Source organism: Ranitomeya imitator, chromosome 2 (assembly GCF_032444005.1).
Source record: "Ranitomeya imitator isolate aRanImi1 chromosome 2, aRanImi1.pri, whole genome shotgun sequence".
Classification (NCBI taxonomy): domain Eukaryota; kingdom Metazoa; phylum Chordata; class Amphibia; order Anura; family Dendrobatidae; genus Ranitomeya; species Ranitomeya imitator.
The window spans coordinates 329,256,516-329,281,295 of record NC_091283.1 but is presented as its reverse complement, the minus strand read 5'-3'; the positions used below and the strand labels follow the sequence as shown (position 1 = coordinate 329,281,295).

General features: G+C 43.0%; 1 protein-coding gene across 2 annotated transcripts in view; it reads left to right on the top strand.

The window, feature by feature from the left end:
* LOC138663557 (oocyte zinc finger protein XlCOF22-like) overlaps window positions 1–20,409 on the top strand; it is a 62,310-nt gene extending 41,901 nt beyond the window's left edge. Inside the window, exon 7 of one of the 2 annotated variants that reach the window (XM_069749802.1) lies at window positions 18,996–20,409. In XM_069749802.1, the coding sequence (XP_069605903.1) occupies window positions 18,996–20,344 (1,349 nt within the window). In that variant the 3' untranslated portion in view covers window positions 20,345–20,409. Of the gene's footprint in view, window positions 1–18,992 lie in introns of both variants that reach the window. The other variant, XM_069749801.1, reaches the window with a different exon arrangement.
* The last annotated feature ends 4,371 nt before the right edge of the window (window positions 20,410–24,780 follow it).

The window sequence follows — 24,780 nt, the reverse complement described above, 5'->3', positions numbered from 1 at the left end:
AGGGTATCAGCGCACTCATGACAAATTGCACAACAACTTTTGGGGTCCAATTTCTCCTGTTACCCTCAGGAAAATACAAAACTGGGGGCTAAAAAATTATTTTTGTGGGAAAAAAATTTTGTTTTATTTTTACGGCTCTGCATTATAAACTTCTGTGAAGCTCTTATTGGGTCAAAGTGCTCACCACACATCTAGATAAGTTCCTTAGGGGGTCTACTTTTCAAAATGGTGTCACTTGTGGGGGGTTTCAATGTTTAGGTACATCAGTGGCTCTCCAAACGCAACATGGCGTCCAATCTCAATTCCTGTCAATTTTGCATTGAAAGGTCAAACGGCGCTCCTTCCCTTCCGAGCTCTCCCATGCGCCCAAACAATGGTTTACCCCCACATATGGGGTATCAGAGTACTCAGGACAAATTGTGCCACAACTTTTGTGGTCCAATTTCTTCTCTTACCATTGGGAAAATAAAAAATTGGGGGCGAAAAGATAATTTTTGTGAAAAAAAAAAGATTTTTTATTTTTACGGTTCTGCATTATAAACTTCTGTGAAGCACTTGGTGGGTCAAAGTGCTCACCACACCTCTAGATAAGTTCCTTAGGGGGTCTACTTTCCAAAATGGTGTCACTTGTGGGGGGTTTCAATGTTTAGGCACATCAGTGGCTCTCCAAACGCAACATGGCGTCTCATCTCAATTCCTGTCAATTTTGCATTGAAAGGTCAAACGGCGCTCCTTCCCTTCCGAGCTCTCCCATGCGCCCAAACAATGGTTTACCCCCACATATGGGGTATCAGCGTACTCAGGACAAATTGTACAACAACTTTTGGGGTCCATTTTCTCCTGTTACCCTTGGCAAAATAAAACAAATTGGAGCTGAATTAAATTTTTTGTGAAAAAAAGTTAAATGTTAATTTTTATTTAAACATTCCAAAAATTCCTGTGAAGCACCTGAAGGGTTAATAAACTTCTTGAATGTGGTTTTGAGAACCTTGAGGGGTGCAGTTTTTAGAATGGTGTCACACTTGGGTATTTTCTATCATATAGACCCCTCAAAATGACTTCAAATGAGATGTGGTCCCTAAAATAAAATGGTGTTGTAAAAATGAGAAATTGCTGGTCAACTTTTAACCCTTATAACTCCCTAACAAAAAAAAATTTTTGGTTCCAAAATTGTGCTGATGTAAAGTAGACATGTGGGAAATGTTACTTATTAAGTATTTTGTGTGACATATCTCTGTGATTTAATTGCATAAAAATTCAAAGTTGGAAAATTGCGAAATTTTCAAAATTTTCGCCAAATTTCCGTTTTTTTCACAAATAAACGCAGGTAATATCAAAGAAATTTTACCACTATCATGAAGTACAATATGTCACGAGAAAACAATGTCAGAATCACCGGGATCCGTTGAAGCGTTCCAGAGTTATAACCTCATAAAGGGACAGTGGTCAGAATTGTAAAAATTGACCCGGTCCATAACGTGCAAACCACCCTTGGGGGTAAAGGGGTTAATATTCTAATAATTTAACTGAATCTTATGTTCTCATTAACACAAGGTGTTTTTTTTTTTTTTTCTTTCAAACATACCATAAATCATGAGGCCTCTGTCAAACTGTGCATACACATTCCACATTCCACATACAACGCTCTGGTCACTTTTACATTGGATTCACCCTTAGCAGCTGCCCATACACTTCTGTCATCTGTCACATGTGACACACATATAGACGTTCAAACTACATATTCCACATACAAAGAATACACATATATTAACCCAAAATATTGTATCCTAATTATCAATCAATGCGCATTGTAATCTATTAAATTTAGTATTCTAATATTCCCCAAATATTATCTAACACTATGTTTTAACCTATAGAAAAGACTCCTCCATTTACAAGAAACCCGAGTTGAATGTTCCAACGCTATTTCGGTACAGGAATCCATTTGCATGTAAAGCTGAGGAAAATTCCTAAAACTAAAAAACAAGGCTATATGATATCCCTTAACTCACATGTCACACCATGCAGTGGGAGGAAAAAAAAACACGTTTTAGATTATTACAGAAAGAAAATTTACATGTAGTACACACATTTTTAGGTTGTTAGATATATTATTTATTTTTAAGTGTTAAATATATAAAAATCATGCAGTTAATATAACTTCCTATGTGAATAAGACATAAATTCATGAAACAGGTATTTTTTTGTTCAATCCTCGTTTTGAAAGTAAAATTCTAAGGGAAAATGAAAGATAAAGGTTAATTTCATATTTATTTAAAAACAAAATAATTTAGATATCTTATACATATGTATATATTTAATAAATGTATTTAATTGTAATTCTAAATATTTTTTACTGGAGTAAATTTTAATTATTTCACTATACATATAAAAATGCAGTTAACCCCTTCCCGACCCATGACGCCACGTAGGCGTCATGAAAGTCGGTGCCAATCCGACCCATGACGCCTATGTGGCGTCATGGAAAGATCGCGTCCCTGCAGGCCGGGTGAAAGGGTTAACTCCCATTTCACCCGATCTGCAGGGACAGGGGGAGTGGTAGTTTAGCCCAGGGGGGGTGGCTTCACCCCCTCGTGGCTACGATCGCTCTGATTGGCTGTTGAAAGTAAAACTGCCAATCAGAGTGATTTGTAATATTTCACCCATTATAACGGGTGAAATATTACAATCCAGCCATGGCCGATGCTGAAATATCATCGGCCATGGCTGGAAATACTAGTGTGCCCCCACCCCACCCCACCGATCACCCCCCCAGCCCCCCGATCTGGCCGGTACACTGCTCCGGCTCCCCTCCATCCAGTGCTCCGCTCCCCCCGTGCTCTTGTCCGCTCCCCCCGTGCTCCAATCACCCCCCCGTGCTCCAATCACCCCCCTGCACTCCGATCCACCCCCCGTGCTCCGTTCCACCCCCCCGTGCTCCGTTCCAGCCCCCCCGTGCTCCGTTCCAGCCCCCCCGTGCTCCGTTCCAGCCCCCCCGTGCTCCGATCTCCCCCATGGTCCCCCCCCACCCCATCATACTTACCGATCCTGCCGGGGTCCCGTCCGTCTTCTCCTTGGGCGCCGCCATCTTCCAAAATGGCGGGCGCATGTGCAGTACGCCCGCCGAATCTGCCGGCCAGCAGATTCGTTCCAAAGTGCATTTTGATCACTGAGATAGATTATATCTCAGTGATCAAAATAAAAAAAATAATAAATGACCCCCCCCCTTTGTCACCCCCATAGGTAGGGACAATAAAAAAATAAAGAAAATTTTTGTTTCCACTAATGTTAGAATAGGGTTAGGGGTAGGGTTAGGGTTAGGGCTAGGGTTAGGGTTTCGGTATGTGCACACGTATTCTGGTCCTCTGCGGATTTTTCCGCTGCGGATTTGATAAATCCGCAGTGCTAAACCGCTGCGGATTTATGGCGGATTTACCGCGTTTTTTCTGCACATTTCACTGCGGTTTTACAATTGCGATTTTCTATTGGAGCAGTTGTAAAACCGCTGCGGAATCCGCACAAAGAAGTGACATGCTGCGGAATGTAAACTGATGCATTTCCGTGCAGTTTTTCCGCAGCATGTGTGCAGCGATTTTTGTTTCCCGTAGGTTTACATTGAACTGTAAGCTCATGGGAAACTGCTGCTTTTCCGCAGCATGTGCACATACCTTTAGAATTAGGCCATGTGCACACGGTGCGGATTTGGCTGCGGATTGGCCGCTTCGGATTCGCAGCAGTGTTCCATCAGGTGTACAGTACCATGTAAACATATGAAAAACCAAATCCGCTGTGCCCATGGTGCGGAAAATACCGCGCGGAAACGCTGCGTTGTATTTTCCGCAGCATGTCAATTCTTTGTGCGGATTCCGCGGCGTTTTACACCTGTTCCTCAATAGGAATCCGCAGGTGAAATCCGCACAAAAAACACTGGAAATCCGCGGAAAATCTGCAGGTAAAACGCAGTGCCTTTTACCCGCGGATTTTTCAAAAATGGTGCGGAAATATCTCACACGAATCCGCAACGTGGGCACATAGCCTTAGGGTTAGGGTTGGAATTAGGGTTGTGATTAGGGTTATGGCTACAGTTGGGATTAGGGTTAGGGGTGTGGGGGGGTTAGTGTTGGAGGTAGAATTGAGGGGTTACCACTGTTTAGGCACATCAGGGGTCTCCAAACGCAACATGGCGCCACCATTGATTCCAGCCAATCTCGTATTCAAAAAGTCAAATGGTGCTCCCTTACTTCCGAGCCCTGACGTGTGCCCAAACAGTGGTTTACCCCCACATATGGGGTACCAGCATACTCAGGATAAACTGCGCAACAATTACTGGGGTCCAATTTCTCCTGTTACCCTTGTGAATCTAAAAAAATGCTTGCTAAAACAAAATTTTTGAGGAAAGAAAAATGATTTTTTATTTTCACGGCTCTGCGTTGTAAACGTCTGTGAAGCACTTGGGGGTTCAAAGTGCTCACCACATATCTAGATAAGTTCCTTGGGGGGTCTAGTTTCTAAAATGGGGTCACTTGTGGGGGGTTTCTACTGTTTAGGCACACCAGGGGCTCTGCAAACGCAATGTGACGCCCGCAGACCATTCCATCAAAGTCTGCATTTCAAAAGTCACTACTTCCCTTCTGAGCCCCGACGTGTGCCCAAACAGTGGTTTACCCCCACACATGGGGTATCAGCGTACTCAGGAGAAACTGGACAACAACTTTTGGGGTCCAATTTCTCCTGTAACCCTTGGGAAAATAAAAAATTCTGGGCTAAATAATTATTTTTGAGGAAAGAAAACGTATTTATTATTTTCACGGCTCTGCATTATAAACTTCTATGAAGCACTTGGGGGTTCAAAGTGCTCACCACACATCTAGATAAGTTCCTTTCGGGGTCTAGTTTCCAAAATGGGGTCACTTGTGGGGGGTTTCTACTGTTAAGCCACATCAGGGGCTCTGCAAACACAACGTGACGCCCACAGAGCATTCCATCAAAGTCTGCATTTCAAAACATCACTACTTCCCTTCTGAGCCCCGACGAGTGCCCAAACAGTAGTTTACCCCCACACGTGGGGTATCAGCGTACTCAGGAGAAACTGGACAACAACTTTTGGGGTCCAATTTCTCCTGTAACCCTTGGGAAAATAAAAAATTCTGGGCTAAATAATTATTTTTGAGGAAAGAAAACGTATTTATTATTTTCACGGCTCTGCATTATAAACTTCTATGAAGCACTTGGGGGTTCAAAGTGCTCACCACACATCTAGATAAGTTCCTTTCGGGGTCTAGTTTCCAAAATGGGGTCACTTGTAGGGGGTTTCTACTGTTTAGGCACATCAGGGGCTCTGCAAACGCAACGTGACGCCCGCAGAGCATTCCATCAAAGTCTGCATTTCAAAACGTCACTACTTCACTTCCTACCCCCGGCATGTACCCATTACACATATGGGGTATCAGCGTACTCAGGAGAAACTGGACAACAACTTTTGGGGTCAAATTTCTCCTGTTACCCTTGGGAAAATAAAAAATTGCAGGCTAAAAGATCATTTTTGAGAAAATGGTTTTTTTTTTTTTTTTTTCATGGCTCTGCGTTATAAACTTCTGTGAAGCACTTGGGGGTTCAAAGTCCTCACCACACATCTAGATTAGTTCCTTTGGGGGTCTAGTTTCCAAAATGGGGTCATTTCTGGGGGATCTCCAATGTTTAGGCACACAGGGGCTCTCCAAACGTGACATGGTGTCCGCTAATGATTGGAGCTAATTTTCCATTTAAAAAGCCAAATGGCGTGCCATCCCTTCCGAGCCCTGCCGTGCGCCCAAACAGTGGTTTACCCCCACATATGGTGTATCAGCCTACTCAGGACAAACTGTACAACAATATTTGGGGTCCAATTTCTCCTATTATCCTTGGCAAAATAGGAAATTCCAGGCTAAAAAATCATTTTTGAGGAAAGAAAAATTATTTTTTATTTTCATGGCTCTGCATTATAAACTTCTGTGAAGCACCTGGGGGTTTAAAGTGCTCAATATGCATTTAGATAAGTTCCTTGGGGGGTCTAGTTTCCAAAATGGGGTCACTTGTGGGGGAGCTCCAATGTTTAGGCACACAGGGGCTCTCCAAACGCGACATGGTGTCCGCTAACATTTGGAGCTAATTTTCCATTCAAAAAGTCAAATGGCGCGCCTTCCCTTCCGAGCCCTGCCGAGTGCCCAAACAGTGGTTTACCCCCACATATGAGGTATCGGCGTACTCGGGAGAAATTGCCCAACAAATTTTATGATCCATTTTATCCTACTGCCCATGTGAAAATGAAAAAATTGAGGCGAAAAGAATTTTTTTGTGAAAAAAAAGTACTTTTTCATTTTTACAGATCAATTTGTGAAGCACCTGGGGGTTCAAAGTGCTCACTATGCATCTAGATAAGTTCCTTGGGGCGTCTAGTTTCCAAAATGGTGTCACTTGTGGGGGAGCTCCAATTTTTAGGCACACGGGTGCTCTCCAAACGTGACATGGTGTCCACTAAAGAGTGGAGCCAATTTTTTATTCAAAAAGTCAAATGGCGCTCCTTCCCTTCCAAGCCCTGCCGTGCGCCCAAACAGTGATTTACCCCCACATATGAGGTATCAGCGTACTCAGGACAAATTGGACAACAACTTTCGTGGTTCAGTTTCTCCTTTTACCATTGGGAAAATAAAAAAATTGTTGCTAAAAGATAATTTTTGTGACTAAAAAGTTAAATGTTCATTTTTTCCTTCCATGTTGCTTCTGCTGCTGTGAAGCACCTGAAGGGTTAATAAACTTCTTGAATGTGGTTTTGAGTACCTTGAGGGGTGCAGTTTTTAGAATGGTGTCACTTTTGGGTATTTTCAGCCATATAAAATGTGAGGTGGTCCCTAAAATAAATGGTTTTGTAAATTTCGTTGTAAAAATGACAAATCGCTGGTCAAATTTTAACCCTTATAACTTCCTAACAAAAAAAAAATTTGTTTCCAAAATTGTGGTGATGTAAAGTAAACATGTGGGAAATGTTATTTATTAACTATTTTGTGTCACATATCTCTCTGGTTTAACAGAATAAAAATTCAAAATGTGAAAATTGCGAAATTTTCAAAATTTTCGCCAAATTTCCGTTTTTATCACAAATAAACGCAGAATTTATTGACCTAAATTTACCACTAACATGAAGCACAATATGTCACGAAAAAACAATCTCAGAACCGCTAGGATCCGTTGAAGCGTTCCTGAGTTATTACCTCATAAAGGGACACTGGTCAGAATTGCAAAAAACGGCAAGGTCTTTAAGGTCAAAATAGGCTGGGTCATGAAGGGCTTAATATAATCTCTACTTATACAAATATGCTACAGTATTTACTGTATATTATATTAATATATGTAACTGCAGAATTATATAGAATAAAATAATTTCATTAATAAATAATACATTGTATAACTCATCATATAATATACCAGTAATTACATTTTTAGCCAATCCCTATCCCAAAATTTACCTCTCTGTTGATAATTTGTTGAAAACCTAAAACTGCCTTCTTTAGTCTTATGAGCTGTGAAAACGGAGTGTTCAGCTCGCTCCCTATGCTGTTGCACACCTGCTTCCATCTGTCAATTTCCGACAGATCTGAGCCTTCAGATTTTAACTCTTTCAAAGGAATTTCTTTAATAGATTCCTGAATCGTTTCATAGGGTTTGTAGCAAATATGTAATTTTCTTCGTACTTCATAGATTTGATTTTGGATCAGATTTGAAGATTTTGATTTTGGCTTTTGATAAGCTTGAATTCTGCCTGGTTTCAAAAACTTAGTAAAATGTGTTTTCCTTTCAAGATTCTCGTGTTTTCTAGAAAAATCAAGGGATTTTGCGCATTCGTACAAAGAATCTTTCTGTGAAGCAATGCACGAGATACAGGATTTAAGAATTTAAACTTGTTTACAAAACAATTTATCATGGATTGTTGATTCAAATTCGTACAGACCAATTTATAAATCCTTTCAAAAATGGCCATAAAAGTAAACGTACATTCTTCCCGGCCAATCTTCAATTTTAGAAGAATATCAAGATCTGGATAATTTTCTTTTAATCCACAGAAAATCAAAATTCTTAATCTTTCTACATCAGTCATATTTTCATGGAACTCATCAGTCTGAATTTTTAATGAATATCTTCTAATAAAATTTACTGGCAGCCAACTTTTGAACAATTTATTTTTTTCTTGATTAGTCAAATCAAACTTATCAGCAAAACTCTCAAATATCTCTGAATTTCTGCACACATGGATTTTGTCATCATATGCAGGAATGGTTTTGCATAATTTTAATAGGATTTTCCTAGATTTAAGTTGGAGTTGGGCCTCTGAGTCGTCTATTTTTAATGGCAATGGTACATCTGTCCCTCGTAGATCATCTTTGTCAGTTTCTCCTACGCTTCCTCCATCTTGTTTTTCATCTTGTGTCACAAAGTCAATGTCACTTTGGGTGGTCATCGTCATCACAGACACGTGCGTCACCTCTTGCTCACTCTTCCCATTACAGTCAATCTTGGGAACATCATTAGTTTCCTTAGAAATTCTTTCTACACTGTCTTTTTTGGACTTCTCTGTCACAAACTCGTTAAATACATAAACCATATGTAAGATATTTTTCAGTTGTTCTTTTTCTTTTTTCCTAGACATTAGCTTAGACTCTAATTTCAAATTCGAGTTTGCTATTCTGCATTCTGCAAATAAATTAGACCAAAATATTTCTAAGCTAGATCCGTACAAACTTACAAATTCTAGCTGACTTGATTTAGCATATGAATTAATCAAATCCATTTGTCTTACCTTGAAATCTCAGCTTGTAGTCCCTTTGCTTTTACAACGCTGGGCTCCGGACTTCAGCACGGCTATTTTTAGCACGTCTGTTCTTCAGCACTACCAGTGCTTGCTGTCAATCCGTCTGACACCTGTTAAAGTCTCCGTAATTCGTAGGTTCTTGTATGAGTTCTTTGTGACTTGAAGTTTTGAAGTGGAATTCCTGAATACTTGCACAATCTAGCGGAACTCTTCTGTCTTCCCCCGTGTGCAAGAAGAAGGAAATTCACGCAAAAATAGCACAAAAAATCAAAACTGGCTGGCTAGGCCAATGTTAAAAATCGTTATTGCGCAAAAATATCTAATCAAGACTTAACCAGGTGCGTTATTCTTAAAAGAAAAATGTCATGATATCCTGACGAAAGTATAGTGGTTTATTGAGTTATCCACCATCGCAGCAAAAACATAAAAGGTAGATGAAACAATTACAAACAGAGTGTCCATGTGTAAATATCAGCGCTTGTCTTGTTACTCATCTTTCCCAAGGTCCTGAATGGTAAAACCGTCTGTCTGTGTGAGGTTTGAAGGTCATCATGGCATGGAGTAGCTAACAGCTGTTGTTCCTCGTGTCTTGTCTCATGTCCATGGAGAATGATGGTGAAGGCAGGGAGGTGACCGTCCCACGTGACAAAAGCCCCCACACCCTCCTAAGAGACGTTTATATATGTTCAACACTGATCACGTGTCCTCTGTACATGGAGTTAACTTATACTCTGAGCTACATACACAGAAATAGCTTTTGATAGTGTCAGCAAGAAACCATGTGCTCGATACAGAATAAAAATAAGAATAATTAATATTTAACACCTACGGTAAAAAATTCTGTGAAACACCCATGGTGTCAATATGATCACTGAACCACCAGGTGAATTCATTGAGAGGTGTAATTCATAAAATGGGGTCACTTATGGGGGGATTCTGCTGTTTTGCCACCTCATGGGCTCTCCCAGTGGGTCATGGCACCTGCAAACCATAACAGTAAAATCTGTCGCTCTTTCCCTTCCGAGCTCTGCCATATGCCCAAACAGTGGTTTATCCCCACATATGGGGTATCAGCATACTCAGGACAAATTGCACAATAACTTTTGGGGTCTTGTTACCCTTGGCAAAATTAAAATTGGGGGTGAAAAGATCATTTTTTGGAAAAAATATGATTTTTTATTTTATTTTACGGCTCTACGTTATAAAGTTCTGTGAAGAACTTGGGGGTTCAAAGTGTTCACCACACATCTAGATAAGTTCCTTGGGGGATCTAGTTTCCAAAATGATGTCATTTTTGTAGAGTTTCCACTGTTTAGGCACATCAGGGGGTCTTCAAACGTGACATGATGCCTGCAGACCATTCCATTAAAGCCTGCATTCCAAAACGTCACTACTTCCCTTCCAAGCCCCAATGTGTGCTCACACAGTAGTTTTCTCCCACATATGGGGTATTAGCGTACTCAGAACAAATTGGACAACAGCATTCGGGGCCAATTTCTCCTGTTACACTTTGGAAAATAAAAAATTGGGGACTAAAAGATCATGTTTGAGGAAAAAATATGATTTGTTTATTTATTCGGTCGCCATTGACCGCACCAACGAGAAATCGGATCCACCCATCAGGAACAGGAAAAATACAGATACAAAAGGGCGGCACCTCTCCCATGCATTAGTTGGTTTCCTGTTCCTGAAGGTTCTTACGGATACCTGGAAAGATTTCATCAGGATCCCAGGCCCGACCGGTCGGTTGTAGGTAGCGGGGGTCCCCTCAGCCGGTGCAAGCTCCACAGTGGGTCTTGGCAGGATCCCACAACAGTGAGCGGGCAGGTGGAGTGGTGTCCAGGGTATTAACAACTCCGAGGGCCAGCGCCGGAAGGTGATGGGCCTGATGCCTACTGGCCTGTGCTCTCTGGCGTGCTGCGGTGTCTTCTGGGTCCAGCAGCGTCGGGGGAGTTCTGGGTGATGTGGCACAGTATGCCAGGGGCGGGTCAGAGGCCCAGCTGGTGACATCTTTGGGTGGTCCTCTGGCGCGGTGCTGAGGCCTCAATGAAGGTCGCGGCGGTGATGCTTTGGGGGGGCGGGGCTGACTCAGTCTGGGTGCCGGCCGGCTTCTGCATAATGCCACAGCCGCATGCTGACGGTGGCACCAGGTATGGTGGCCGAGAGCGCCGGAGCTGGGGGAGCGTGGTGTTCGGGGGCGTGTCAGGTCCGGGGGGTAATGCCCATGGCCAGAAATCTGTTGACCCAGATATCTGGGGAGAACTCGCCTTGATAAGGTCTGTAAGCACCTGCATTTGGGCTTCTGTGCCATTTTTGATGATGGATGTGACAGTAGCTCCTTCTGAACAACAGGAGGACCAGCAGCAGCAATGGGCTATGGAGCAACAGGTGTCTCGTAATTCCCGTATGGTCCGACAGAAGACCCGGGAAACGAGTAATAGCCAGACAAGTGGTCAATCCAGCCGCAGGAGTTCCTCCAAGATGGAGCAATCAGCTGCATTGGCTGAGAGAGGTCACCCTCGTGATCTGGTACCTATTAACTGCAACATTGATAAGAGATCTTCATGAAAGTACACTCAGTGATGCAGTCTCGCCCTTATTTTCTGTCTTACTAGGGTACTAGGGAAAGAAATGTTCTGGGATATCGAGACTCTTTCACGAAAAAGTTATGTCAGCCTTGTGTACAGCAGACGGTGATGGGTTGACGGCGGGGGGCAGTTGGTTTCTAGATTAGATTGCAGTGCCTCATGTTTTTCCCTCCTGCAGGTAGCGGATGAAACCCCTGACTTCACCACAAACCTGAGGGGGATTGTTATGACGGAGGTGAAGGAGTCCTTAAAGTCCCTATCTCAGGGAGAGAGTTCCAAGAGGAAGGGGAGTGGAAGTGGAGCAAGTTTTATGGATTCGGATTCCTCTGCGGGCCTTAGAAGGGATGAAGATTCCTCGAGACCTTCTCTTTTGTCTTCTTCTTCAGAGAAGGATTCTGTCCATTTCTGTTTTCCCTTAGTCCGCATGGAAAAATTAATAAAAGCGGTCAGGTCCACTACGGGGGTGGCAGATTCCAAGCTGAAGCATTCGGTGCAGGACTTATTGTTTGGTGGATTGGACCCAAGAAAGCGTAGCTCCTTTCCGCTGATTAGTAAGATTCATAGCATGGTCGACAGGGAATGGAAAATGGCGGAAAAAGGGCTCTATGCCTATGGCATTTAGGTGAAGGTATCCCTTTGAGGATCCCTTGGTGAATAGGTGGGATAAGGCCCCCAAACTGGATGCGGCAATGGCAAAGGCCTCGAAGAAATCTTCCCTACCTTTTGAGGATCTGGGTTTCTTGAAGGACCCTCTAGATAAAAAAACAGAAATTTTCCTTAAAGGGGCATGGGAAATGTCAGCTGGCTCCCTGAGACCTGCATGGCCTCCACTTGTACAGCCAGATCCATGATGGTTTGGCTGGTCAGCTGGAGTCTCAGTTGAAAGAAGGAGCCCTGTGGGAGTCTATCTGAACGCCTTACCAATAATTCCTAGCTGACGCTTCAGCAGACTCTGTAAGAATGGCGTCAACGGCAGCAGGACTGTCCAATGAGGCTTGGAGAGCACTGGGGTTAAAATGCTGGCCGGGGGATATCCAGGCCACGTCCAGACTGATAAGAAGAAATTCCCCTTACCGACCCTTTCCTATCGGTTAAGAAAGAAGAAAGGTAAGGGGTTTATGTTTGGAGGCTCTTCACGGGAGCACAAGAAGCCATCCCAATGACTAGCGGTGCCCGTGGGGGATAGGCTAGCGGACTTCTACCCACCCTGGTCGCAGATCTCCAATAGTAATTGGATTCTGGATCTAATCTCATCAGGACTCAAGTTAAGGTACCTTCACACTAAACGACGCTGCAGCGATACCGACAACGATCCGGATCGCTGCAGCGTCGCTGTTTGGTCGCTGGAGAGCTGTCACACAGACAGCTCTCCAGCGACCAACGATCCCGAGGTCCCCTGGTAAACAGGGTAAACATCGGGTTACTAAGCGCAGGGCCGCGCTTAGTAACCCAATGTTTACCCTGGTTACCATCGTAAAAGTAAAAAAAACAAACGCTTCATACTTACCTTCCGCTATCTGTCCCCGGCGCTCTGCTTCTCTGTACTGGCTGTGAGCACAGCGGCCGGAAAGCAGAGCGGTGACGTCACCGCTCTGCTTTCCGGCCGCTGTGCTCACACTGAGTACAGAGAAGCACAGCGCCGGGGGACAGACAGCAGAAGGTAAGTATGTAGCGTTTGTCTTTTTTACTTTTAGGATGGTAACCAGGGTAAACATCGGGTTACTAAGCACGGCCCTGCGCTTAGTAACCCGATGTTTACCCTGGTTACCAGCGAAGACATCGCTGAATCGGCGTCACACACGCCGATTCAGCGATGTCAGCGGGAGAGCCAGCAACCAAAGAAAGTTCTGGCCTTCTAGCCCCGACCAACGATATCACAGCAGGATCCTGATCGCTGCTGCGTGTCACACTGAACGATATCGCTAGCCAGGACGCTGCTACGTCACGGATCGCTAGCGATATCGTTTAGTGTGAAGGTACCTTTAGAATTTTCTTGTATTCCACGGGATAAGTTCAGGATTACTCCCCTCCAGTCTTCTTCCACAGAGCAGGCTGCCCTAGAGTCGGAGGTCCATGAACTATGTAGCAAAGAGGTCCTGATAAAGGTTTCAAAAGCAGAGAAAAGCAAAGGATTTTACTCTTCCCTATTTTTGTTTCAGAAGCCGGACGTTTCCTTCTGAACCATCGTTAATCTTAAAGCCCTCAATAATTTTCTGGCTAAAGGATGTTTACTATCATGTCCCCATTCATGTAGCTCATCAGCGTTTCCTTAGATTGTCAGTTTCCATAGGGGGTTTGGTCTGTCACTTCCATTATAGGGCTCTTCCCTTTGGCCTGGCAGTCGCTCCTCAGGTGTTTACTAAAGTTGTTGCTAAAGTTATGGCCCATCTACCTGAATCAGACATCCTCATCATTCCCTACTTAGATTACTTCCTTTCTATAGGTAGAACAGCGGACGTTTGTCTAGATCAGTTAGAAAAGACAATATCCATTCTTGAACGCTTAGGGTGGCTACTGAGAAATCGCAGTTACAGCCCCTGAGAGTACAGCAGTTTTTGGGTCTAATTTTGGTTCATCTTCGTCAGCAGGTTGTGAGGGCTTCTAACAACCCTACCATGTCCCCCAGAAAAGCTATGTCCCTGTTGTGTTCCCTATCATCTTGTATCTCTGCGGTCAAGTGGGCACAGTTTCATACAAGGACTCTACAGAGTGACGTCTTACTGAATGATAGAAGCCTTGGGGGGTTTTTGCAGGGTCAGCTGATTTTATCCCGGGCCTTGGTAAAATCCTTTAGATGGTGGCTAGATCAGGGTACCCTATCCAGAGGGGTTCCTTAATTAATATAACCTGTATAGTCACCACAGACGCAAGCCCTTTGGGTTGGGGCATCATTTGGGAGAAGTGATGGTCCAGGGTCAATGGGAGCACCATGAGTTAAGGTACCTTCACACTAAACGACGCTGCAGCGATACCGACAACGATCCGGATCGCTGCAGCATCGCTGTTTGGTCGCTGGAGAGCTGTCACACAGACATCATTCCAGCGACCAACGATCCCGAGGTCCCCTGGTAACCAGGGTAAACATCGGGTTACTAAGCGCAGGGCCGCGCTTAGTAACCCGATGTTTACCTGGTTACCATCCTAAAAGTAAAAAAAACAAACGCATCATACTTACCTTCCGCTGTCTGTCCCCCGGCACTGTGTTTCTCTGTATTGGCTGTGAGCACAGCGGCCGGAAAGCAGAGCGGTGACGTCACCGATTCAGCGATGTCAGCGGGAGAGCCAGCAACCAAAGAAAATTCTGGCCTTCTAGCCCCGACCAACGACATCACAGCAGGATCCTGATCGCTGCTGCGTGTCACACTGAACGATATCGCTAGCCAGGACGCTGCAACGTCACGGATCGCTAACGATATCGTTTAGTGTGAAGGTACCTTTAGAGAGTTCTTCTAACTTAAAGGAATTAACAGCAGTAGAGCTGGCAGTTAAGAGACTATTTGTATATCTGCAGGGTCATCACTTGCAAGTCCTTTCCGACAATCAGGTGGCAGCGGCCTATATCAACCACCAGGGGGCGGGACTCGTTCCAGACCTCTAATGGAAACAGCAGAACGCCTCTTCCATTTTGCAGAGCTTCATTTTCTATCTTTGACAGCACTACATATAAGTGGAAAAGACAATAACAGGACAAACTTTTTAAGCTGTAACCTGCTAAGGCAGGGGGAATGGTCAATAAAGAAAGCCATCTTCGAGCAGATTGTGCAGAGATGGGGTCAGCCGGGGGTGGACCGCTTTGCTACCAGGAAGAACAGGAAAGTGAGACAATTCTGTTCTCTGGATCCTAGAGAAGGGCCACTGACAATAGATGCCTTCCTGATAAAATGGGACTTCAGTGCTCCACATCACCCACCAGGTGGACACGCTTCCACACAACTCCACCGGAGCTGCCCTATGGGAACTCGGCTCTCTCTTCTCCCCTTTACCTCTTTGGCATAAGTGAGGTTTTGATAAAGGCCCGGTTGGGTCGAAATGTTACCTGATTTGAATAGTCCGCCACCTATATACCTCCAAAAAAAGCACCTGGTGATATTTTTTGTATTTGTTGATAAAGAAACTACACAGTTTGCAGAACTTTCAACCATTTGAGTGCGGCTGATTTTTCCTATACTTGGACTGTTTGTTCATGCCTGCACCAACCCAGTAACAGTGTGCACATCTTTTTCCTGGATTTGCATTCTTAAATACACAGATAATAAAGGAGTCATAAACAACAGCTGCGGCGATTACCTTTTAGTTTAAAGCACGCTTGCAGTAGACTTCTGGGACGCTAAGGAATAAACATGCTAGGGATGACGCCACCGCATAGATGCAAAGTACTTCCTGGTTCTGGAGTGCAATGCACTGCGCATAATCAGTCCCACAAAAGCTGCAGCTGCGCAGAGGAGACCGTCCTTAGTCATGGAGATGCGTGACGCTCATATGGCATTACACGGCGCATGAGCTATCCCGCAGAAACTGCGGCTGCGCATAGAAAGCCGTCCATGATCACAGTGATGTAAGTAAGCTCACATCTGAGCTCAACCTGCAGGACCAAGATTCAGTCACTGCTAACATATGACAGGTAAAATCATCAAATCTATAACCCGACACACATCGGTGGAACAAGCAAAATAGTACAAGATAACAGTGTACGAGTCACCGTGCAATGTATCATTGCACAGTGCCGCTGGTGTCAATGTTTGACATTGGATGCTAGGACACATACACGCCGTATTACCTAAAAAACAAAGCTGTACCCAGAAATAAATTCAGGGTCTGATGAACATATGGGGTATCAGTGTACTCAAAACAAATTGCCAAATAACTTTTGGGGTCCAATTTACCTATTACCCTTGGGAAAATAAAAAAATTTGATCTGAAGTAATTTTTTGTGAAAAAAAGTTAAATGTTCATTTTTTTTTAAACATTCCAAAAATTCCTGTGGAGCACCAGAAGGGTTAATAAACTTTGTAAATGTGGTTTTGCGCACCTTGAGGGGTGCAGTTTTTAGAATGGTGTCACTTTTAGGTATTTTCTATCACATAGACCCCTCAAAGTGAGTTCAAATGTGATGTGGTCCCTAAAAAAAAATGATGTTGTAAAAACTAGAAATTGCTGTTTAATTTTTTTACCCTTATAACTTCGTAAAAAAAAAAATTTTGGTTCCAAAATTGGGCTGATGTAAAGTAGACATGTGGAAAATATTACTTATTAAGTATTTTGTGTGACATATCTGTGTGATTTTAAAGGCATAAAAATTTACGGTAAATTGGGAAAATTGTGAAATTTTCAACATTTTCACCATATTTCCGTTTTTTTCACAAATAAACGCAAGTCATATCAAATACATTTTACCACTATCATGAAGTACAATATGTCACGAGAAAACAATGTCTGAATCACCGGGATCCATGGAAGTGTTCCAGAGTTATTACCTCATAACAGGGACAGTGGTAAAAATTGTAAAAATTGACCTAGTCATTAATATGCAAACCACCCTTGGGGGTAAAGGGGTTAATGTGCAAACCAGCCTCAAGTGTCTCACCTCTGCCCTATTATACACAGTTGTCTTTAAATATCTAATATATGTTCTTGAAACTCTTTTGACAGAAAATATTGGAGCTTACGATAGTTTAGATTGTGACGTCACTGAGACCCATACGCTAATTACACCAGAGAGGTTTCACCACTAGTTACTCATTTATTATTAAAAATAATAATAATAATCTTTATATAGCGCTAACATATTTACAGTTTGCACACATTATCATCATTGTCCCCGTTGGGGCTCACAATCTAGATTCCATATCAGTATGTCTTTGGAATGTGGGAGGAAACCAGAGAACCCGGAGGAAACCCACGCAAACACGGAGAGAACATACAAACTCTTTGCAGATGTTGTCCTTGGTGGGGTTTGAACCCAGGACTCCAGCGCTGCAAGGCTGCTGTGCTAACCACTGCGCCACCGTGCCGGTGGTTATTATTTATTACTGATGGCGACTGTGAGTTTGATCATTCCAGTAGATGTGTTATTGTCTATGCTCACAGTTTGCGACTACAGTAGTTAATGTCCAAAATACTCTGATTTAACCTCTTCCCGCAGCCAGTTTTGTGATCCTAATCAGGCCCCATTTATTAAAATCGGACGTGTGTCACTTTATGTGGTGATAACGTTGGAATTCTTCACAAAGGATAAAAGAAAACAAATGGATGTTACAAATTATTTTCCAACTTCGCACAATACCCTATATACGGTTGTACAATACTCTCTGGGCACATGGCAGTTCAGAAGGGGAGGAGAGCCATTTAGCTATTTGAATGCAGATCTTGCTGGAATAGTTTGCAGACACAATGCATTGGGAGCACTGTTCGTGGTCACCCGGCAGCTCAAAAGATGTCTACCATGGACATGCTTGGCACTATCTTCTCTGTTTTCCGTATCCCAAGGATTGCCTTGGTCAATGCCCTTTAACACCCTTACATGGTATCTGGACTTACACAGGGACCCCTAGGCTTGGACCTTGGTGTTACCTTCTATTATGTGGTGATAGTTGGCAAGAAGAATAGTCAGGTAGCTGGGTCAGAACCAGAAGGACAGAATACAGAATCAGAAGATGCAAGAGTAGTCAGTAAACGGGCCATGGTCACAACAGGAAAGAAATACACAAGCCACGAGCTGAGCAGATTCTGGCAATGTGCTTTGAGCTTTAGTAGGGTGTGATACTTTCCAATTGGCTGAAGTAGGGAGCAGATTACTCCAGCTGGACAGCAGGAACAGATCCCAGATGAGATTGGACACACCATATGCAGAAGCCCTAATATAACTAAATGACAGAAAACCAGTTGAGATCCCCAGAAAGTTATTCCATTTTATAAATTAATTCACTGAGGGTTATAATCCTTAGGAGAAGTGAATATTTTCACTACACAGCCACTTTCCAGAAATTAACACGCAGTGGATATGAGGAAAGTGAAAATTACACATTTGCCATTTTATTACCTGACACAGTGCACAAATTATGCTCCAGGAGACACACACCGTAAATTAAGTGGGATCGTCTTACTATAATATTGCTAAATACAGGCATCCTAAATGTTCTATGAGCACACTGCAAGACTCAGAAGTGAGAGTGGATTTTGTTGGATTGGTTTATAGAAACCTTGTTGCTTTTAACAGCCTTTGAGACACTAATATTGTGGGAGCCTCTGTTTTTCCAATGACAGATGATGGACCTGAGTGGGGACATTTTTGTGAGATGAGAATTGTTATTATTTTTGCCTAATTAACATTGGTTTCTTTGTATTCAATATTTGGTAGGCAGAATGAACAAACAGTTGAACAACATGCCCTACTGGTTCATCCTATAAGGTTTTCTATTAGACTGTGACCTGTCATTGTCTTGGTAAATAATAAAAGGTTTTTTTTACATAGCTTGTCATTTTTATGGACAATTTAAGTAGAAATGTTCAAAAATATAAAACTGAATGATATGTTATTAAAAATATAATTGCTTTTATTTTAGCAGATGACTGTACCAGGAAATCAGTGGGACAGCTGACATCTTCCATTTTTAAATCTGATGATCTTGAGATCCTACAAGATACAACTGAAGTGAATGCCATTACTCCGAATATACCATCATCCCTTCACAGCAAAGATCTGTCACCTGATCCTATGAAACAGGTCCCATTTTCTGATTCATTACCGACTACTAAGAAAAATAAAAGTCACAAAAGAGGCATTAAAAAACAAACTTCTCCTAAAGCAAAGAAGTCATTTTCATGTTCAGAATGTGGGAAATGTTTTACACGGAAATCACATTTTGCTAACCACCAGACAGCTCACACAGGGAAGAAGCCTTTTTCATGTACAGAATGTGGGAAATGTTTTACCCAGAAATCACATTTTGTTACCCACCAGAGAACTCACACAGGGGAGAAGCCTTTTTCCTGTTCAGAATGTGGGAAATCTTTTAGCCGGAAATGGGTTCTTGATGACCACCAGAGAGCTCATACAGGGGAGAAGCCTTTTTCATGTTCAGAATGTGGGAAATGTTTTACCCGGAAATCGGTTCTTGATAGCCACCAGAGAACTCACACAGGGGAGAAGCCTTTTTCATGTTCAGAATGTGGGAAATGTTTTAAATGGAAAACGAGTCTTGATTACCATCAGAGAACTCACACAGGAGAGAAGCCTTTTTCCTGTTCAGAATGTGGGAAATGTTTTAACTGGAAATCACAATTTGTTAACCACCAGATGATTCACACAGGGGAGAAGCCTTTTTCCTGTTCAGAATGTGGGAAATGTTTTAAATGGAAATTAAGTCTTGATTGCCATCAGAGAACTCACACAGGGGAAAAGCCTTTTTCCTGTTCAAAATGTGGGAAATGTTTTAACTGGAAAGCGCATCTTGTTAGACATCAGAGCGGTCACACAGAGGTGAAGCCTTTTTCCTGTTCAGAATGTGGGAAATGTTTTAACTGTAAAGCTCATCTTGCTAGACATCAGAGCAGTCATACAGGGGAGAAGCCTTTTTCCTGTTCAGAATGTGGGAAATGTTTTATCCAGAAAAGGAATCTTACAATACACCAAAGAACCCACACGGGGGAGAAGCCTTTCTCCTGTTCAGAATGTGAGAAATGTTTTAGCCGGAAAGAGCTTCTTCTTACACATCAGAGAACTCACACAGGGGAGAAGCCTTTTTTTTGTTCAGAATGTGGTAAATATTTTGCACAGAAATCAAATCTTGTTAAACACCAGAGAACCCACACAGGGGAGAAGCCTTTTTCCTGTTCAGAATGTGGGAAATGTTTTAACCGGAAAGCGCTTCTTGTTAGACATCAGAGTAGTCACAGAGAGGAGAAGACTTTTTAATTTTCTTAATGTAATAAATATATTATTTGGAAATCAACAGTTAATAAACATCAGAGATGTCACTTAAAAGAGAAGCCTTTTTCATGTTCATATTTTTGGAATTGTTTTAACCACAATTTGTTCTTATAGGGGTTGTCTCTTGTCATTCCTCTTGTTTGTTAATAAAAGGATAAAACTAAACTTTATTAATTCCAAATGTAAAACTATACACATAATTCACCCCCTGAAGGTTAGTCAGAAGGTGACTAATAGAAAAAATCATATACTCCTCCACGTTTCAGTACATAGGGTAAGGTGATGTACAGTATACACACTCACTCTCCAAGCCTCTCATTTTTACTAGTTTCGTCATCCTCACCAAAGGCAATTCATCAGGAGAATTTATTTAATATTGACCTATATTCAAGCAAGACCAGACAAAAAAACTAAAATCATATATCATGTTATGCGAAACAGAACACCAGCCATATATAGGCAGATCCCAGACTTCAAACTATATACTTCATAAGTTAATAAGCCACTCCAGTGACGGTCAGTCAGGAATAGAAAGTATGTGAAAATACAGTATAATTATTGTGTTTTTTCTCCGATAGGGACTGCCCTAGTTTGGCATTGTAACACCTATCAATTAGTAGTGCAGACAAATTGTTCTAGACTAGACTCAGTTTTCAGATGGCGTAATATATACAACTCATGGAACACTTACCTGCTTCAGAGATCATTAGCAGCTTCTAACTAATGACCATGCTGCAGTCTGTCAAGGAATGAGTGCAATAACATTATAAAGACTAGGTAATTGCGCAACCATAATGTCTGGGAGATCTGTGCAATTTTTTAGTATGAATATGGAAATTATCTCTGGAGCAGTTAAGTGTTCCCTGAGCGGTATATACTGTATTTTCACATACTATCTATTCCTGACACTGGAGTGGCTTATAAACTCATGAAGTATATAGTTTGAAGTATGGGGTCTGCCAATATGTGTCTAGCATTCTGACTGTTTTGGATAACATGATACATGATTTTAGTTTTTTTTTTTCCGTCTAGTCTCGCTTGAATATAGGTCATTATTAAATAGTCTCTTGATGAGTTGTCTTTGGTGAGGAAGAAATAGAAATAGAAATGAGAGGATTGGAGAGTGAGTGTGTATACGTAACCTCACCTTATATACTGAGACGTGGGGTATATGTTTTTTCTATTAGTCACCTTCTGACTAACCTTCAGGGGGTGAATTATGGGTATAGTTTTACATTTGTAATTAATAAAGTTTAGTTTTATCCTTTTGTCAGTGAATTGTTACATCACACGAGCCCTGCACCCAATCAGCGGCATCTTCTCTGTTCCCACCTTTAGACGTATTGATCATCAATTCGAAGCCAGGGCCGCGGCTGCTCTCGGACTGCCTCTTGATGCTCGATTTGTCCAAAGGTGGGGACAGTGATGCCAGCGCTGATTGGGCACAGGGCTCACATGACGTCAAAACCTCGAGCCCAAAGAACGCAAGTGCCAACACCACTGAAATGGTGCTGGCATGGGAGGTTTGTATAAGTGTTTTTATTTTAACAGGACAAAATATGAGGAATGAGAAGGGGTTGTCCAACTAGTGGAAAACTTTTTTAAACATCAAAAATCCCATACAGAGAAAAGCCATTATCATATCTGGAGTGTGAGAAATGAGTTGCAGGAAAATCTTATTTTGTTAACCATCAAAATTACCCAGGAAGAACCTATATACTGTACATTATTGACAAATTGTACAAAAATATGACGCCCGCGGCATGGATTCAAGGGTGGAAAGCACTTCCGGTTTACAAGTGGAAGGCTCAGGATGATCTGCAGGCGCGGCATGCGTTTCAGGGTGGAACATAAAGGATTATAGACTGTGATGTCAGGCGTACATCATAGTTCCTCTCAGCAGAAGAAAACTTCCTGGAGAAAAAGGCACATGGTCTTAAGTTGGTCAAAGTAATGGGTCCCTGAGACAACACCGCCCCTACTTCCACCTCTAATGCGTCCACATCTACAATGAATGGTTCAGCTGGGTAAGGCTGAACTAATACAGGAGCAGACATAAAACACTTTTTTAATTTAATAAATGCTTCAACTACAAAGGATGACCAAACTTTGAGATCAGCCCCCTTGCGAATAAGATCGGTGAGTAGCTTGACTACCTGAGTAAACCCCTTAATGAATTTCCGGTATTTATTGGCGAAACCCAGAAAACGCTGCAACCCCTTGAGGTCTCTCGGTTGCACCCAATCAACAATGGCCTGTACCCAGGGGTGGATTAAGGGTAGCCAGGGCCCCGGGCTGTTCAGACACTGTGGGCCCCCCCGGTCATGTGACGGGGGTCATGTGACGGGGGTCATGTGACGGGGGTCATGTGACGGGGGTCATGTGACGGGGGTCATGATATACCCGAACCAGATTATTCCAGAAAAATGGCCGGGCCCTACTCTACTGTAACCTATTAAATATTTGTTAGAATCTGCAATACAATTTCGGTATATTTTGACCAATAATATGACATACAAGGAACAAATACCACCGCACCATGACCAGACCACAAATTACAACCACAGTGATCGAATAATATCACATACAAGGAACAAATACCACCGCACCATGTCAAGACCACATATTACCACCACTTGGTGACCAAATATCACATACAAGGGACAAATACCACAACACCATTTCCAGACCACATATTACCACCACATAGTAACTGAATACTACAATACTGATCAGTAAAAAACAACAACACAATACTATCACCATAAGTGCCAGTATTCACAGGAGATCTGTACTTAGTATGCAGTGTCTGTGTAGAGGTAATACAGAGATCACTGGTGGTATTATACACAGGACCTCTATATAGTATACAGTGTATAGTGTCAGTGTATAGGTAACACTGACTCACCAGTGACGTCTCTAGGTGAAGTCCTTCATCTTTCATCCAGCACAGACCGCCATCATTTCTTCCAGCCAGGACTCGTTTCTGCCGGAAATAACACAGTTATCTCGAGCTCCGCTTGCAGAACACATTACTTAATTTTTCACAACTTCTACATTACACCACATGAAGAAAAAAAGGCTATATAGTGTCACTCTGCACAGTAACAGGACCGACCCCCATTTAAAACAGTATACTCAAAAAATAAAATAAATACATCACTGCAGTAATAATATCCCTTAATTAGCCCCTATGGTAATAATATTCCACATCCTGGCCCCGTGTGTCTCATTCCTGGCTCCAGCCATATGTTCTCGCATCCTGCCCTCATGAGTATCCATTCTACCCCATATGATCTCCACATCCTGCCCCATATGTCTCCATCGTATCCATCCTGCCCCATGATCCAATCCTGCCCCATGTCTTTCATTCTGCCCCGTGTCTCCAATCATGCCCCGTGTCTACATTCTGCCCATGCCTCCAGTCCTACCCCCAGTGTGTCCAGCAATCTGCCCCAGTATGTCCAGCATATTGCCCCAGTGTCCAGCAATCTGCCCCAGTGTCTCCAGCATATTGCCCCCAGTACATGCTTTGCAAAAAAGAAAAAAAAGAGCATGAACCGCACATCCCAAAATCATACGTTGATCTAAAGCCGCTAGGCAAAAATTAATACAACTGAATATGAGGTTTTCAGTTTAACATTCTGATCAGACTGTATGAAGCCCACTGCCCCTTCACGGCAAACCTCGTAGTGGGTCCTATCGCCCTAACGGAGCGGAGCCGTGCGGCGCCCACCGCCACAGCGGCCATGCACCAGCAGGGCGGACGGCCTGTTGCCCCACAGCACCCATGCTGCAAGACTGAGTCCCCAAGACTCCAGACCGCGCCGCCCCACCAGCACAAAGCCACAGCAACAATGGCCGCCACACAGCACCAACACCAAAATGAAAGGAGCACTTAAACTCACCTTCCTCCAGCTCTTCAGTGAGAGCCAAAGTGGGCTAGACCCCTTACTTTGCAGTCTCCTGCTAATTAAAATCACCTGAGCCAAATGGGAGGAGTGCTGGTCCAAGAAGAAGACTAGAACATGCTTTGCAAAAAAGAAAAAAAAGAGCATGAACCGCACATCCCAAAATCATACGTTGATCTAAAGCCGCTAGGCAAAAATTAATACAACTGAATATGAGGTTTTCAGTTTAACATTCTGATCAGACTGTATGAAGCCCACTGCCCCTTCACGGCAAACCTCGTAGTGGGTCCTATCGCCCTAACGGAGCGGAGCCGTGCGGCACCCACCGCCACAGCGGCCATGCACCAGCAGGGCGGACGGCCTGTTGCCCCACAGCACCCATGCTGCAAGACTGAGTCCCCAAGACTCCAGACCGCGCCGCCCCACCAGCACAAAGCCACAGCAACAATGGCCGCCACACAGCACCAACACCAAAATGAAAGGAGCACTTAAACTCACCTTCCTCCAGCT